The sequence below is a fragment of the Eleutherodactylus coqui genome, chromosome 8 (genome assembly GCF_035609145.1).
Source record: "Eleutherodactylus coqui strain aEleCoq1 chromosome 8, aEleCoq1.hap1, whole genome shotgun sequence".
In the NCBI taxonomy this organism is placed as follows: domain Eukaryota; kingdom Metazoa; phylum Chordata; class Amphibia; order Anura; family Eleutherodactylidae; genus Eleutherodactylus; species Eleutherodactylus coqui.
The window spans coordinates 128,740,573-128,758,639 of NC_089844.1; the positions used below are offsets into that span (position 1 = coordinate 128,740,573).

General features: G+C 46.6%; 1 protein-coding gene across 1 annotated transcript in view; it reads left to right on the forward strand.

Annotated features, from left to right (window-relative positions):
- Positions 1–18,067, forward strand: part of LOC136577921 (kinesin-like protein KIF19) — a 50,683-nt gene that overhangs the window by 7,917 nt on the left and 24,699 nt on the right. Inside the window, exons 4-10 of the mRNA XM_066577839.1 lie at positions 1,958–2,068; positions 2,530–2,617; positions 3,338–3,474; positions 5,533–5,658; positions 7,879–8,073; positions 9,744–9,896; positions 10,927–11,049. Coding sequence (XP_066433936.1) covers positions 1,958–2,068; positions 2,530–2,617; positions 3,338–3,474; positions 5,533–5,658; positions 7,879–8,073; positions 9,744–9,896; positions 10,927–11,049 — 933 coding nt within the window. The remainder of the gene's footprint in view (positions 1–1,957; positions 2,069–2,529; positions 2,618–3,337; positions 3,475–5,532; positions 5,659–7,878; positions 8,074–9,743; positions 9,897–10,926; positions 11,050–18,067) is intronic.

An 18,067-nucleotide genomic window follows, 5' to 3' on the forward strand; every position in this document is an offset into this window, starting at 1 on the left:
GTAAAAATAAAAAAAATATATATACTCACCATGACATTCAGCTGAGAGCTGCCCCTGAGCCAATCAGAGGCAGCACTCACTCACCCATTCATGAATTCATGAATGGGTGTGAGTGAGATCTGCCTCTGATTGGTCAGGCTGTGACCAATCAGAGGCAGCTCATTCAGCAGGCGGGGATTTTAAATCCCCGACTGCTGAATACTACTCACAGCTGTTCAGAGCAGTTCAGGAGAACTGCAGCCTGCCGCGCTGAACTCCGTCTGCCGGGACCAGGTGAGTATATATATATTTTTTATTTTTACACATTTCTGGATGAATTGCAGGGAAGGGCTTATATATTTAAGCCCTTCCCGACAATTCATCCCGCGATCGCCGGCAGTCCATTGCTTTCTATGGAGCCAGCTGTATTGCCGGCTCCATTGAATTCAATGGGCTAACATCGTTCTTCTCTGCCACAGCTGTTACAGCTGTGGCAGAGGAGAACAATCTTTACGCTGACAGTGCGGGGGGGGGGGGGGTGTCTCACTCGTGCCACTATTGTGGCTTAATAGTGGGACCTGGGAACTTGAGATGCAGCCCAACATGTAGCCCCTCGCCTGCCCTATCCGTTTCTGTGTCGTTCCCATCACTTTCTTGAATTTCCCAGGTTTTCACAAATGAAAACCTTAGCGAGCATCGGAGATATACAAAAATGCTCGTGTCGCCCATTGACTTCAATGGGGTTCGTTACTCGAAACGAACTCTCGAGCATCACTGAAAGTTCGACTCGAGTAACGAGCACTCGAGCATTTTGGTGCTCGCTCATCTCTAATCAGTAATGATCTTAGAGAAGCAATTGCTGTTGTGCATCCATCTGGGAAGGGTTATAAGGCCATTTGCAAACAATTTGGAGCTTATCATAATTTTAAGACATTCTAAGGACCGGATGTTTTTTTTTATTACGTTCTAATAATAGTGATGAGCAAACTTGTGAAAACAAACTTTTGCAAAAAGTTCAGTTCGGTCTGAATTAGTTTGGACCGCGCCAGAAGTTCACCAAAACCCCTAAAAATGGTATATAGCACTGTCTAGCAGCCATAAAGCTCTGTATGACACTCTGTGAGTTATGCAGGGCTTTTATGGCTCCTAGACAGTGTTGTATGGCAATATTCGTGACTTGTGTCGAGCAAGTCAAACCAGTAGACCCCTCTTTTAGGTAGAGCATTGCTAAAAGGCTAACTCAGGATTGTATTGGATCAAACTTTTAGCAAACTTTGACCTGAAACAGGATTCTGCTGGTTCGGTTTTCTCAACACTACCTGATACGAAAGCCATAGAATTCAAAAAGAGTGTAGGTTATTTTTCTTATGACTGTAGTAGAGCTGGATAGTAGGAAAATACCAGGTGCCTTATCCCACAAGGTTCCTGCTTCTGAATGGACCCTCTTAGCCTCTGGGTCTATAGTTATATCCATGCATCAATAAGGGTCTGTTCCAGCTTCCATCACAGGTTTCTTTCTGGATCACCGAAAACAGCATCCAGATGGAAACCTGGACAGAACCATAGGCTTCCATTATAAAAACAGAGACCTTATTAGTCTCCATTTGAGCAGGGTTACATTCGTTTCCAGCCTTTATGCCAGAGAGAATAACATCATAGACTATGCTAATTTCGGAGGATGGAGGGTTGTATGATGTGTAAACAAATCCCACATGGTCCCATTTTGATTTTTTTTCCAATCAATCCTATTCCCTATGTATGGCCCTGCTTTCATGTATATTTAGCTTGAAGCAAAGCCACATGGACACTAGATATAAGTCATTACTTTTGTTGTCAATTTGGCCACTGATCTCTCTATGATTGAAGCATGTATATGGTGATTGGGTTGGAATAGTTCTCTATGAAGAATTACTGGGAACAATGTACATAGAAATGGCCAATATAACCAGCTAAGCAATTTTTTTCTATTGACTTTCAGATGTTACTGTTAAAGGATCCGAATGAAGATCTGGATGATAACTGGAGGCAGAATCGCTCCAGGCAGAGAACCTTTGTATTTGATGAGGTTTTGGACCAGTGCGCTTCCCAGGTAACACTCTTCTTCATAGTGATTTTAAGAGATCTGCACTATGCAAAGATCCAGTAGCCAAACCAGTTCCCTCATTTTATTGTAGCTGTTACAATAAGGGTTGAGCGAACGTACTCTTTTTGGGCGATTTCGCAATCGAGCACCGCTTTTTTCGAGTAACTGACTACTCGGGCGAAAAGATTCGGGGGGCGCCGGGGGTGAGCAGGGGGTTGCAGAGGGGAGTGGGGAGGGGGGGGAGAGAGAGCTCCCCCCTGTTCCCCACTGCTACCCCCCCCCCCCCCCGCTCCACCACACTGCCCCCCGAATCTTTTCGCCCGAGTAGTCAGTTACTCGAAAAAAGCGGTGCTCGATTGCGAAATCGCCCTAAACAAGTACGTTCGCTCATCTCTAGCTACAATGTCTCATTAAAAACTTTGCAACGTAATCAGTAAAGTAGGGTTAATGAATGTGTCTCTTTTTAGGACTGTGTGTATGAATCCACCACAAAAAGCCTGGTTGAAGGCATTGTTTCCGGATACAATGCCACTGTCTTTGCTTATGGCCCAACAGGTAATCTATGCAACTATTATATAACACGTAACATATATATACACATGGGCTCAGTGTAAGCATAAACATGAACATGTTGACTTTTTAAGTTGCCTTGTGCTAAAGGGGTTTTCTGCGACATAAAAAAATTAAAAGGCCTTAAAATGAAGAAAAATTGAATTTTTACCTATCCCGGGCCTCCCATGCAGCACTGCAGCCCCAGTGCCCGCCCCATGGAACCCGGAAAAAGCCGTGGGCGGTCATGTGCCATTCGTTGTGCAGGTGATTGTGGAGCCACTCACAGGCTTCAGTGGCCAAAGAAGAATCTCTGCTGAAGCCTGTGAGTGTCTGAGCAGTCACCTGCACAATGAGTGGCACATAACCGCCCCCCACTCTTTCCGGGTTTCATGCAGCAGGCACCAGCACTGTAAAGCTGGATTGGGAGCCGCCTAAATAAGTGAGTATTCAATTTTGCTTCATTTTAAGTCCTTTCAAACTTTTTTTTTTATTTCCCGGAAACCCCTTTAACTGTCTTGGAAGCGTCCTGTATCTTGCACTATAATAAATCTACATTAGACTGTAGTTCTCCTTGGTCAGTCACCTTGGTCATATTTAAGCCTGTAGTTCTCCAGCTGTTTCACAGGTTGGGGACCACTGTTCAAGTGTGTGCATAGTAAACCGCTTGTCCGCTACTTGCTGATTTAAGACAGTTGATAACATATGTAATACCTCTTATATCAGGCACAGGTAAGACATATACTATGCTCGGGATGGACAGCGATCCGGGAATATTCATTAGAACCCTGAACGACCTCTTCAGGACCATCAAGGAGATTAGTGACCGTACGGATTATTCAGTGTCACTGTCCTACCTGGAGGTAAATGTGCGCCGTATACATGGCATAGTGTTATATATATTCCAATCCTTCAAGGCTTTTGAGTGGACCATGCTTCTTTTTTTTTTTTTAATTCTTTATTCATCACCATTTTCAACTTAATTAATCATACATTTGTAAGTTATCTTCTGAATAAACTGTTTACACGGTATTAGGTATAACAACATAACATTGAGGTAATTTTCTTATTTTCCTGTCGTAAGTTGTCTATTAACGTTTAAATGAGCGTTCAACTTTCTAGTCTAATTACGGACATGGGGGGGGAGAACACTAATGCCCTCCTTTAGTCCGTGATGGGCCTATTGTCCTAACTGAATTCAACATATTCTTCTTACTAACTGACGAGACACATTAGGGAGGCGTACATCTGTTTGGTCTGCTTGTGGGGTATGATGGAGGCGGGGAGAGAGAGAGAGAGGGAGAGAGAGAGAGAGAAGAAGAGGAGAGAGAGATAGGGGGAAGAAAGAAAGAGAAAAGGAAGCAAAAAAAAAAAAAAAACAGGGGGGGGGGGGGGTAGGGTAGGGCAATGAGATTCCCCAGGCCTTATGGATTAATCAGGGAATGGAATTCATCTGAGTCATGGAACTGTATCCAGTGGTACCATGTTTTCCGGAACTTTTCTTGTGTACCTTTTAGTGAGGCTGTAAGGTGGACCATGCTTCTTTTCCATATAGCAGGCTATAGAGAGTGGCTGTGTACAATGAGCTCTATGTAGGCAGCTTGTCCACAGCGGCTACTGTATGGTAAACCATGTAAAGACCATTCTACAGTTTACTGTACACATCCTGTAACATAGTCCAGAGCTGCTGACTACTATTGGAAACCGTCAGCAAGCTTGTTGACAGACATATTCTTAACAGCTTAGCTGAGATCTCAGTTCTTCCTACATCCTATTACTTTAGAGTGCTTGGGGTAATTGAAAATCACCAAAGATATAGAGCCAGCAAGGCATGATGGGAGATTTAAACTCTGAAGGCTGCAGTATTGTGTCTGTTTTTGAAAAATCCCTTTAAAAGAGTTCTTCCACCAAAATAATCTAATCTGTGTATCGGGGATAATCAGGGAAGCATAAAGGCCTGAGCCTTTATGCTTCCTGAGACGAAATTTCAAATGGAGCTCTCCCTTCCTGGCAAAAAACACTCTTTCTACATGCCTTGAAAGTGCCATTACACAAGATGCCCAACACATATTTGACACATTGAGACATGCCTGAAGTGAAAGAGTAATAGTGCCCCCAGTAGTGGCCACAATAGTAGCTGTCCCTCTTAGTGACCCCAATAGAAACTGTAACACCCATAATGGCCCCAGTACTAATAGTGACCCCATTAATGGTCCCAGCAGTATTACTGACCCCAGTAGGGGCCCCAGTATTAATAATGCCCCCCCCCCCCCATAGTGGCCCTAGTAGTAATAGTGACCCTCATAGTGGCCCCAATATTAATAGTGGGTGAGGAAAGCAGAAGAAACACCGGCGGTGCTGCTGTACAGAGGGGGATAGCAATCGGGGTATAGGGATATTTTTAATGGGGCTACGCGTTACGCAGATAGGCTGCAGCTGTCTACTTCACTTGGGCTGTATGCACCTTCACCACAGTGCTCTCAGGTGAGTACATTCATCCATGCTCTTTGGTCGCTGGTGATTCTTGAGCTATGGGGGTTGCTTTTTCTGCAGCATTAAGTGTCCCTAGTAGTCAGTATTAATAGTGATCCCAATAATGGTCACAGTATTAATAGCAACCCTCATAGTGGCCCCAGAATATGTGCTGCCTACAGTCCGGCATCTGGGTGCAGGAACGCAGATGCCAGGGAAAGAGGTCAGTGGTCACAGTCTCGGATGACAGTGTGGCAGCCCCCCAACGAGAGCTGTTGACAGCGTGAGTGCACTGCTCGTGGGGTTGCTGCCCGGCCCGCTTGCAGCCGGGAATTATTTTTACTGGGCATTTGCTTGTTTTGTTATAATATTAGAAAAGATCAATCTTTTCCTTCCTCTGTAGACTAACGTGGGTTAATGTGACTAATGGAGCTTCTTCCGACTTGCAGATCTACAATGAGTTAATCCGTGACCTGTTAAATCCTTCTTCTGGCTTTTTGGAGCTTAGAGAGGACGCTAAAGGAAATGTGCAGATTGCCGGGATTACTGAATTCTTCACTCATGATGCTGAAGAGGTCAGTATCATTAGACACATAAGTTTACAGTAAAAGCATGCAGTGTTCACACTTCACCACCAGTAGGCGCTGTCTGCAAAGAAAACACTCACTTAGGAAATCTCCTGCTGCAGTCCCCAACCTGCCGCTCTCCAGCTGCTGCCAGTATGCTGAAATCTGTGATCTACAGTATGCAGTTTATACAAAGACAGCTTTGAACAGCAGCTGCTAGTATCATATATGTTACAGCTATGCTAATGTATTGAGTTGCACAATGTGGCATGCAGATGGCATGTGCGCATTACATGATCATATCAACAAACTAGACACTAGGGAATTAATAATGAGGCCTGAGAACATATTTAGGCATTTATTAGGATTAGTATTTGTTTAAATCCAAAATGTAAAAATTCCTGTCGATCATTATCTTATCGGGAAGGGGGTCCGCTGCTTGGGAACCCCAATGATTAGCAGAATGAAGAGTTTGTGGCGCTTGTCGACGCTGCAGCCTATCAATGTTTACGTGTTAATACAATCTTATTCATAGTCATAATGACTTAGTTTTTTATTGCAGCCGCTCTGAGTTGTTTCATGCTCTTCAGTGGGACAAGACTGCAATACTCAGAACAGCCACTATAAAAAAAACAGCACTCTGAATTATGAGCACAATCAACAATAAAGAGCTGATGGGCAGAGGGCCTGGGCACTGGACTCCACAGATGAAATATTGTTGGCCTATTCTGAGGCTAGGCCATCAATATTTGAAGCCTGGATAACCCGTTTAACCAACTACTAATGGAGTAATTAACAGTACAATCTTGTGCTGTACCTGGGAGTGTCTTATCACACTTGCTGAACCTCTCTTTTGTGTCCCCCTATCACGATGGCCAATGCCCAGAGTGGACCTAAATATATGTTTTATAGCACAAACTTCAGCTGACTTCTATGAGTGTTGTGGGCGAATGCTCTGTGTCATGTAGAGTAGTCATTTTGCAGGGAGGGGAGAAGAAGCTGAGCTATTGTCAGTGGTGGATTCTGTATTTCCCTTAGGTCCTACCAGCAGCACAATCGTGGGGTATTCCTGTCCTTATGAACCGGAAGGCAAGAAGTAATTTTTAATGAAATAACAATAAACTACTTAACAACGAGCCCTGCCTCCGCCACCTGTATATGGTTAGTTAAGGCCAGTCTACTGTTTTTCCTGTGCTTTGGACAGAGGTACATATATATTTTCCGTTTTTACCTTTCAAACTTAGTTTTATGGGCACCTTTCCCCTCCATCGTAGTAAATGGTGTTTGGTTTAGTTTTGGATAGCCTTCAGGCAGTTGGTTCTGGATGCTGTTCAACAGGAGGACCCTCCCATTTGGGTTTAATCTTTCTAACTCCCCATGATTATGCTGCTGTTTAGGACCTAAAGGAAAACAGATTAAATTAACATTGGAGATCATCGATTACCATTTCCACTTTTATTGCCCTTTGATATTAGGGTTGTATTCACATGGGTGAATGTGATTTTGGTCAGTGAAAAACTGTTTTCCGTGTGATTTTCATGTGTTTGTGATGCATTTTCTATGATTTTTGCTTGCACTTTGCATCCATTTTTCACGTTTTTTCTTTTTTTTTTTTAATGTGGTTCCCATAGTAACATGGACTAAAAACGTGTCACTCTCACATGCAAATCGCATGGCATGTGATTGAGATCCCTTTTTTATGCTCCCATAAATAATGGGTGATTTTTGTTCAAGAATCACACAAAAATAGGATATGCAGCAATTTTTCAAACTCTATCGGTGTAAGAGAAAAGCCACTTGTGTGAGTTCTATCCATCAGAACCCACATGGGAAAATTGCCCATGTGAATACAGCTTCAAGGGGTAACCACTAGAGATGAGCGAGTATACTCGTTTCGAGTAATTACTCGATCGAGCACCGCGATTTTCGAGTACTTCCGTACTCGGGTGAAAAGATTCGGGGGGCGGCGGGGGGAGGCGTGGCGGAGCGGGGGGTAGCAGCGGGGAACAGGGGGGGAGCCCTCTCTCTCTCCCTCTCCCCCCACTCCCCGCTGCAACCCCCCACTCACCCACGGCACCCCCCGAATCTTTTCGCCCGAGTACGGAAGTACTCGAAAATCCCGGCGCTCGAGCAAAAAAGGGGCGTGGCCGAGTAGGTTCGCTCATCTCTAGTAACCACTAAGAAGTGACATCATATGCACTTACCATTATACTTTTCATCCTTTTACAGGCCATAGTCTTGTTAAAAAAGGGGAATAGAAATCGGACACAAGAACCCACTGCTGCCAACAAGACCTCCTCACGGTCCCACGCCGTACTACAAGTCACTGTGAAACACCGGAGCAAATCACACAATGTCCATGATGAAGTGAGAATTGGAAAGCTGTTCATGATTGATCTTGCAGGGTCAGAGAGAGCAGCCCAGGTATTAGCTTCTATGTGTATTGTATGCCAATAAAGCTGCCCATATACCTTCTATACAGCTAGCAGACAAATGCTCGTTCGACCGACCGCTATTCTTCCCGATCTTACCATACACATGCTTGCTTGATTCTGCCAAGGGTATGTATACACTCTATAGGGAGAGGGGAGTAGGCTGCTGCCAGAGTTATCTTCTTTGAGGACAAAAGGATAGGGCATGCTGAGATTCAACACGTGTGAATATCAACCTCATCAATGACCATTAGCCAAACTATAATACACATTAGATGGTCAGCCGGTCCTAGAAATTGATGAGGTTGGCCGACCTTAGCAGATATTGCTTACTGCATTTTTTAAAATATTTGCCATGTCCTAGGAAAAGTTTTGATTGGTGGGGTCCGGGTGCTGAAATCTCCACTGATCACTAGAATGAAGAAGCAGAAGCTCTCAACCGGGCACCGTTTCTGCTAACTAGCTGATCAAAACTCCTGACATGTCCCCAAGATATATCAAAAGTTTTTGAAAGTATGAAGGGTTGTAGTTGTCACGGGTGACGCCACCGTTCCTACACACCGGAATGATCCTCGGCGGATAATAGTTGCAGACACAGGCCGTGTCTTTCTAGGTTATCTAAGAAACGATGAGTGGGTAGAAAACAGTTAAAAACAGCAAACTAAGGACGGGGGCATACCAGTGAATGCATATTGGTGCACGCGTGAGAGCAGTATTTTTGTAAAACAATGCTTTTTTGCACACGCATCAGCGTGTTTTACTGTACCTTTTCCAAGTGCAAGGCTTGCGCATTTGCGCGCAATAAAAGAAAAAGCACTGATTGAAATGGCTAATTAGTCTGAGTTCCAGATGTGTTCTTTTTCTTGCACAGTTACGCAGTGTTTCATAAATCTCCTAGTCTATTTTGCGCGTATTTGCACATCCGCATTGTCTTCTATGGGGACTTTTGGTGCTCAAATAATAAGCAGGAAAATAGAGCATGCTGCGTTTTTTTCACGGACAAAATGCTCAGGAAAAATCCATGCATGTGATTGAACCTATTGAAATCAATGGGTTTTATTCACAGTGTGTTGCACACGCAAATACACCTGTACGACGCCGGTCTAAGACATACTTACTGCTCCGTTCACCCGCCATCACAGCGTTCCTACTCCAGCTCTTATTGTCGCGTTCTGTTTACTTTATCTGTAGCGGTGAAGATCTGTAAACATTGGTGACTGCTGCAGCCAATCACAGGCCTTGGCAGTATATGCCTCGAGACCGCTGAGGCTAGTGATCGCTGTAGTCATACTCCCTTCCATCTATCCACTACTTCCTGCTTGCATACTGTACATCCGTTTTTTTTTTTAAGTCTCTAACTATGGAGACACATAGATCTGCATAAGAGGAAAATCAAGAGTACTTGCAGAGCTGCTTCATTTTTTATTTTAGACACATTAGAACAATAAAATTGGTTGGAAAGGTGAATATAGTGCTGATAAACGTTATAATAACAAAAAAAAACAAAACATGAACTCAACTGAACAGTGCCACCTACTGGTCATGTCATTGTGAAATTACTTATTACTATCAACCTAAATCATCCACTTGGCTGTGAGAATTATGTTCTGTTTCAGAATGTTATGTTCTTATTAGAGTTTGCTTTTGAAATCTCCTTTGTAGACACAGAACCGAGGTCAGAGGATGAAAGAAGGGGCACATATTAACCGCTCCTTGTTAGCACTTGGAAACTGTATAACTGCACTAAGCGAGCGAGGGGGAAGCCATGCTCATCATATAAACTACAGAGACAGCAAATTGACTCGGCTCTTAAAGGTACAGTACGTCCCTGATGTGAGAGGTTCAATGGACAACTGATACATAGTACTGTAATGGTTCTTTTACCCAGGCCGATCAGGCCTGAACCATTGGTTCACCCAACAATTGCACCATATGAAGGGAGCAGTGATCAGCCGACGAACAAACACACTCATTGGTCGGCTAATTGGCCCATTTATGCAAATGCTTTCTGCTCGGCTGCACATCTCCCTACATAAATAGGGAGATGTGCAACCGATCAATAACTGTTGTATGGGGACGAACGATACTCATTGCTGGTCAGCGATCATTAATATCAATAATCTGCCCATGTAAAAGGACCATAACTTCTAATCTCCCTGGGGTAGTTGTCAACATATCCTGACATCATTAGCCTTTCCAGGCTCCTGAACCTGCCTAGTTGGGGTGTAACACACTCATCACACCTATTGTTTTTGTAGAACCAAGCATATTACCTATTGAAGGGTCTAGGAAAGCAGAGGGACAAGCCTCATTTGGATCCCAAATGGTGGGACATTTTAAGCCCCTCCTATCGTTAGCCCAGGAACACCCCAAACTGTCAGGACCGCCCCCTTTAAGGCATTATTTGTACAAGCCACGTCCATCACAATCAAATGTATGAGATAATCCTGCAATAAATATCATGTTAGCTGTAAGGGCTGCCAAACTGGCTGTTATCCAACGTTCTTAGATCATTTACTTCCCATTCACTTATTATGAATACTTTATGCTATCGGGGCTTGCTGTGGGTTGTAGTTTCCCAACCGCTGGGGAGCCACAAGCTACGGACTACTTATTTCATACATTTGAATACATTACCACAGTTTCCTATAACACCCAGCAGACTCATTATCGCTCATTGATGCTATTAAGACAACAAAACAATCTTTTTATTATTCCATGAGAATCTCTGAGCTGAAGCCAATTTATAACAATCATGGCTTTCTAATTAAATAGAAGATAAAACACAGATCTGTAAAGTTCTCGTTAGAAATGCTAATGACCGAAAATGCTCTCTCGGTTACAGGAAGCATTAGGTGGGAACAGCAGAACAATCATGATAGTGCACATCAGCCCCGCTGCTGCCGCCTTTGAGGAATCCCGCACCACGCTGATCTATGCCAGCCGAGCCAAGAACATCAAGACAAGGGTGAGAGGTAGATGGTGGATAGAATGAGCAGATACACAGATAGGAGGACACAGGCCACAGCTATATATAGTAGCATCATGGAATTGAATACAATACATGTGTTAAAGGGTATGTGCATCTTTGTCATGGAGAAAAATGACTTTCAGATATGTGTTTGTATACAAGGAAAGGGTCAAGTTGCACTATGTTGCTTTTTCTGACATTCCTACTTATGGAGCTGCAAGCTATCTTCAAATTACAGAAGATCCCTTAAAATTTATAATATTTTATTTTGATACCTTAAAAAACATACACACTTTGGGCTCAATCATCAATTGATGAAAGGACAGAGACAGGACAACAAATAAAACACACGTGCTCATACAGGACAGAGTACAGCCATACAAGGGAGGTTTCAGATCGCGGCTGAGTTAATGCATATATGATGTTGCTGCATGAATCTCAGATGGCGAAAAATTTCCCAGATGGTCAATGTTTGTTTTGAATTGTTTCACATATATAGCTGAGATTACAGGGGTGTGGTTATGTGAGATTAAGGCCTCATGTCCACGGGGAAAATCAGATCCGCTGCAGATTCTCCATGGAGAATCTGCAGCGGGTCCCTCCTGCCCCGCGGACATGAGCGCCGAAAATAGCAATTTAAAGCATTTACCTTTCCGGCGCGGGCGACGAAGGTCAGCTGTTCCTCACGGCCGGATCTTCATTTTCGGCCGGCGGATGAATTCCTGACGCCGGCGGCACGTCGCCGGCACGTCGTCGACGTGCCGCGCGCATGCGCCGGGCACATCCGCCGAGCCGAAGCAAGGGAGATGCGGCGGTGAGGAAGAGAAGAGCTTCGCGGTCCGCTGCGGGTGAGTAAATGCTTTAAATTCCTATTTTAGGTCTCCCGCGGATCCGGACGGCTTCCATAGGCTTCAATAGAAGCCTGCGGGAGCCGTCCCCGCGGGAGACCCGCATGAAAATGGAGCATGGTCCAGATTTTTTCATGCTCCATTTTTTTTTAAATCACTTTTATTGACGATCCGCGGGTATTTATGTACCCGCGGGTGGTCAATGCATCCCTATGGGGTGCGGATCCGCGCGCGGGAGATCCGCTGCGGATCCTAAATCCTATTTTCCCCGTGGACATGAGCCCTAAGGCTTGCCACCCTGTCTGTTCCCAGTCTATTTATTTGAATTTAAGTGAGCACTTTTATTTTTGTTTAATCGGTTCAACTTTATAGAATGGTCAGTTAGTCAACGACTAGATCAAGATTCAAAGTATAGGGTTCGATGCATTTCTGTCGGACCTTCGACTTATCAAGAACCGTATGGTCAATGATCTGTGAGGTATTAATATGTCTGTCTGTATGTCAGTCTGGCAGACAAATATAGAATAATATCAAAGAAAATGTATCTAGAAAGTTGATATTTGTGTGAACCAAAACACTTCCTAGTATCCCCTGCTCTCCCAGCAGAGAAGATCGGAGATCTCAGGGTTATTGTATAATACTAGGTAGTGATTGAATTTCCCTCGCTTGATAATTATCAAGACAATTATCTGACGTCTCTCCTGAATGATCAGAGATCGGTCAGACAAATAGACTTTCCACTTCCAGGCACAATACGTTTAGTTACTCTAATTGCCTGAGTCTTGAAGCCTAAAGCTTACAAACTTCAGCATAGGCAGGGGATAATACCCCTTAGTCTAAGTATCACTCTATCTAGATAGTCCTGCCTAGTCCCCTATTGCGGGGTAACAAAGGCTAAGTAGAGAGTATTTCCTATTAAGCTGAAGGTAAGAGAGAGAGAGGGAGAGTGGTGTAGCCTCCTGCCCTGATGGTGGGTAGGTGGCCATCACCATCAGGGCAGGAGGCTACACCACTCTCCCTCTCTCTCTCTCTTACCTTCAGCTTAATAGGAAATACTCTCTACTTAGCCTTTGTTACCCCGCAATAGGGGACTAGGCAGGACTATCTAGATAGAAAACAAAGATCTGGTACCGTGTTAGCCAGTTGGTACGAAAGCTCGCTATTATTACATCATGTATTTTTGTTAGCCATTAAAAGGTATCATATCTACAAGATTACGTCGTTTCTCTTGCTGAGAACAATCACATTTTTATCTAGATAGAGTGATACTTAGACTAAGTCTATTTGTCTGACCGATCTCTGATCCTTCAGGAGAGAAGTCAGATAATTGTCTTGATAATTATTAGAGATGAGCGAACGTGTTCGTCCGAGCTTGATATTCGTGCGAATATTAGGGTGTTCGGGATGCTCGTTACTCTTAACGAGCACCACGCGGTGTTCTGGTTACTTTCAGTTTCCTCTCTGAGACGTTAGCGCGCTTTTCTGGCCAATTGAAAGACAGGGAAGGCATTACAACTTCCCCCTGTGACGTTCAAGCCCTATACCACCCCCCTGCTGTGAGTGGCTGGGGAGATCTGATGTCACCCGAGTATAAAAGTCGGCCCCTCCCGCGGCTCGCCACACATGCCTTGTGAGTTAGCTGAGGGAAAGTACTATCGTGCTGGAGCTGCTGTAGGGAGAGTGTTAGGAGTCAGTGTAGGCTTCAAGAACCCCAACGGTCCTTCTCAGGGCCACATCTACCTGTGTGCAGGCTGCTGCTAGCAGTGTTTTTTTTTATTTTCTTATCAAAATCGGCAGTGCAGAGCGTTGCACCCGGCATTAGGGACAGAAGTGGTGTATAGGCAGGGAGAGTGTTAGGAGTGAGTGTAGCCTTCAAGAACCTCAACGGTCCTTTCTAGGGCCAAATTGAAGCGTGTGCAGTACTGTGCTGGCTGCTGTTAGCAGTGTTGCATATTTTTTTTTTTCTAAAAATCGTCTGTGCAGAGCATTGCACCCTCCATTGATACTACAGGGACAGAATTGTGTAGGCAGGGCCACAACACAGTTATTGTTCATTGAATATACGCAGTGGGTCCTTCCCTTTGCTAAAAAGGACAAAAAATTATATTTGGCCAGCCTGTGTCAGTCCTAAGGTCTCCGTGTACGTGTGTGCTGCGTGGACAACGTACAAAAATCAGACGCAACCAGCTACGGTTTACTGCAGGCTTGCGCCATTGTCTTTCCTGACTGGCAAATACCTGCTCTGCTAGAGTTAATAACTCTGCTACACTATAGTTGTGTGACACTTTTTGAGGGCCACACCACAGATATTAAACTTCTTGTTCATTGAATATACGCAATGGGTGCTTCCCTTTGCAAAAAAGGGAAAGAAATTATATTTGGCCTGCCTGTGTCAGTCCTAAGGTCTCCGTGTACGTGTGTGCTGCGTGGACAACGTACAAAAATCAGACGCAACCAGCTACGGTTGAGTGCAGCCTTGCGCCAATTTCTTTCCTGCCTGGGAAATCAAATCACTGGTAATACAGCATGCTGAGGGGTAGGGGTAGGCCTAGAGGATGTGGACGCGGCCGAGGACGCGGAGGGCCAAGTGAGGGTGTGGGCACAGGCCGAGCCAGTGCGGTGGCCAGGGGTAGAGGCAGGGCCAGACCGAATAATCCACCAACTGTTTCCCAAAGCGCCCCCTTGCGCCATGCCACCCTGCAGAGGTCAAGGTGCTCTACGGTGTGGCAGTTTTTCACAGAGACGCCTGACGACCGACGAACAGTGGTGTGCAACCTTTGTCGCGCCAAGATCAGCTGGGGAGGCACCACCAACAGCATGCGCAGGCATATGATGGCCAAGCACCCCACAAGGTGGGACGATGCCCGTTCACCGCCTCCGGTTTGCACCACTGCCTCTCCCCCTGTGCCCCAACCTGCCACTGAGATCCAACCCCCCTCTGAGGACACAGGCACTACCGTCTCCTGGCCTGCACCCACACCCTCACCTCCGCTGTCCTCGGCCCCATCCAGCAATGTCTCTCAGCGCAGCTTCCAGACGTCGCTAGTGCCACAGTTTGAGCGCAAGCGCAACTACGACGCCACGCACCCGCACGCTCAAGCGTTAAACGTGCACATTGCAAAATTGATCAGCCTAGAGATGCTGCCGTATAGGCTTGTGGAAACGGAGGCTTTCAAAAGCATGATGGCGGCGGCTGCCCCGCGCTACTCGGTTCCCAGTCGCCACTACTTTTCCCGATGTGCCGTCCCAGCCCTGCACGACCACGTCTCCCGCAACATTGTACGCGCCCTCACCAACGCGGTTACTGCCAAGGTCCACTTAACAACAGACACGTGGACAAGCACAGGCGGGCAGGGCCACTATATCTCCCTGACGGCACATTGGTGAATTTAGTGGAGGCTGGGACAGAGTCAGAGCCTGGGACCGCTCACGTCCTACCCACCCCCAGAATTGCGGGCCACAGCTCGGTGGTGGTATCTGCGGCGGTGTATGCTTCCTCCACTAAAGCACCTTCCTCCTCCTCCTCCTCCAACGCAACCTCTGTCTCGCAATCAAGATGTGTCAGCAGCACGTCGCCAGCAGTCGGTGTCACGCGGCGTGGCAGCACAGCGGTGGGCAAGCGTCAGCAGGCCGTGCTGAAACTACTCAGCTTAGGAGATAAGAGGCACACGGCCCACGAACTGCTGCAGGGTCTGACAGAGCAGACCGACCACTGGCTTGCGCCGCTGAGCCTCCAACCGGGCATGGTCGTGTGTGACAACGGCCGTAAGCTGGTGGCGGCTCTGCAGCTCGGCAGCCTCACGCACGTGCCATGCCTGGCCCATGTCTTTAATTTGGTGGTTCAGCGCTTTCTGAAAAGCTACCCCCACTTGTCATACCTGCTCGGAAAGGTGCGCCAGCTCTGCGCACATTTCCGCAAATCCCACACGCACGCTGCCACCCTGCGGACACTGCAACATAGGTTTAATCTGCCAGTGCACCGACTGCTGTGCGACGTGCCCACACAGTGGAACTCTACGCTCCACATGTTGGCCAGACTCTATGAGCAGCGTAGAGCTATAGTGGAATACCAACTCCAACTTGCGCGGCGCAGTGGGAGTCAGCCTCCTCAATTATTTTCTGAAGAGTGGCCCTGGTTGGCAGCCATCTGCCAGGTCCTTGGAAAATTTGAGGAGTCTACCCAGGTGGTGAGCGGCGATGCTGCAATCATTAGCGTCACCATTCCTCTGCTATGCATCTTGAGAAGTTCCCTGCAAAGCATAAAGGCAGACGCTTTGCGCTCGGAAACAGAGCCGGGGGAAGACAGTATGTCGCTGGATAGTCAGAGCACCCGCCTGTCTATATCTCAGCGCGTTGAGGAGGAGGAGCATGAGGAGGATGAGGAGGAGGGGGAAGAGACAGCTTGGCCCACTGGTGAGGGTACACATGCTGCTGGGCTGTCATCCTTTCAGCGTGTATGGCCTGAGGAGGAGGAAGAGGAGGAGAAGGAGGATCCTAAAAGTGATCTTCCTAGTGAAGACAGCCATGTGTTGCGTACAGGTACCCTGGCACACATGGCTGACTTCATGTTAGGATGCCTTTCTCGTGACCCTCGCGTTACACGCATTCTGGCCACTACGGATTACTGGGTGTACACACTGCTCGACCCACGCTATAAGGAGAACCTTCCCACTCTCATTCCCGAAGAGGAAAGGGGTTCGAGAGTGTTGCTATACCACAGGGCGCTGGTGGACAAACTGATGGTAAACTTCCCATCCGACAGCGCTAGTGGCAGAAGGCGCAGTTCCGAGGGCCAGGTAGCAGGGGAGGCGCAGAGATCAGGCAGCATGTACAGCGCAGGCAGGGGAACATTCTCCAAGGCCTTTGCCAGCTTTATGGCTCCCCAGCAAGACTGTGTCACCGCTCCCCAGTCAAGGCTGAGTCGGCGGGAGCACTGTAAAAGGATGGTGAGGGAGTACGTAGCTGATCGCACGACCGTCCTCCATGACGCCTCTGCCCCCTACAACTACTGGGTGTCGAAGCTGGACACGTGGCCTGAACTCGCGCTGTATGCCCTGGAGGTGCTTGCTTGTCCTGCGGCTAGCGTCTTGTCAGAGAGTGTGTTTAGTGTGGCTGGGGGAATCATCACGGATAAGCGTGCCCACCTGTCAAACGACAGTGCTGACAGGCTTACACTCATCAAGATGAACAAAGCCTGGATTTCCCCAGACTTCTCTTCTCCACCAGCGGACAGCAGCGATACGTAAGCAATACGTAGGCTGCACCCGCGGATGGCAGCTACGTTCTCTCTCGCCATCCAAAACGGGGACATTTCTGCTTCATCAATCTGTGTCTAATATTCCTCCTCCTCCTCCTGCTCCTCCTCCTGAAACCTCACGTAATCACGCTGAACGGGCAATTTTTCTTAGGGCCACAAGGCTCACTCATAATTTTTCTAAACAATTTTTATATGTTTCAATGCTCTTAAAAACGTTGAAACTTTAACTTGAACCAATTTTTCGTTAAACTGGGCTGCCTCCAGGCCTAGTTACCACTTAAGCCACATTAACCAAAGCGATTAATGGGTTTCACCTGCCATCTTGGTTGGGCATGGCCAATTTTTTGGATGTACATTAGTACTGTTGATACAGCAATTTTTGTGGGCCCTCGCCTACAGTGTAATCAAATGAATTTTTAGCCCACCTGCATTACAGCTGACGTTACATCCGCTGTGTTGGGCAATGCAATGGGATATTTTTGTGTATCGCCGGTGGCTTCCAGGGAGCCACCCATGCTGTAGGTGCACACTGAGTTTAACCTACATGTGTCCACTTGTAAAGAACCCCAGTCTGACTGGGGCATGCAGTGTGGGCCGAAGCCCACCTGCATTAAGCACGACATTACTACCTCAGCTGTGTTGGGCAATGCAATGGGATATTTCTATGTACCGCCGGTGGCTTCCTGGTACCCACCCATGCTGTGGGTCCACAGGGAATTATAAATGCATCTGTTTCCACTTGTAAAGAACCCCAGTCTGACTGGGGCATGCAGTGTGGGCCAAAGCCCACCTGCATTAAGCACGACATTACCTCAGCTGTGTTGGGCAATGCAATGGGATATTTTTATGTACCGCCGGTGGGTTCCAGGAAGCCACCCATGCTGTGGGTCCACAGGGACTTCACAATAGG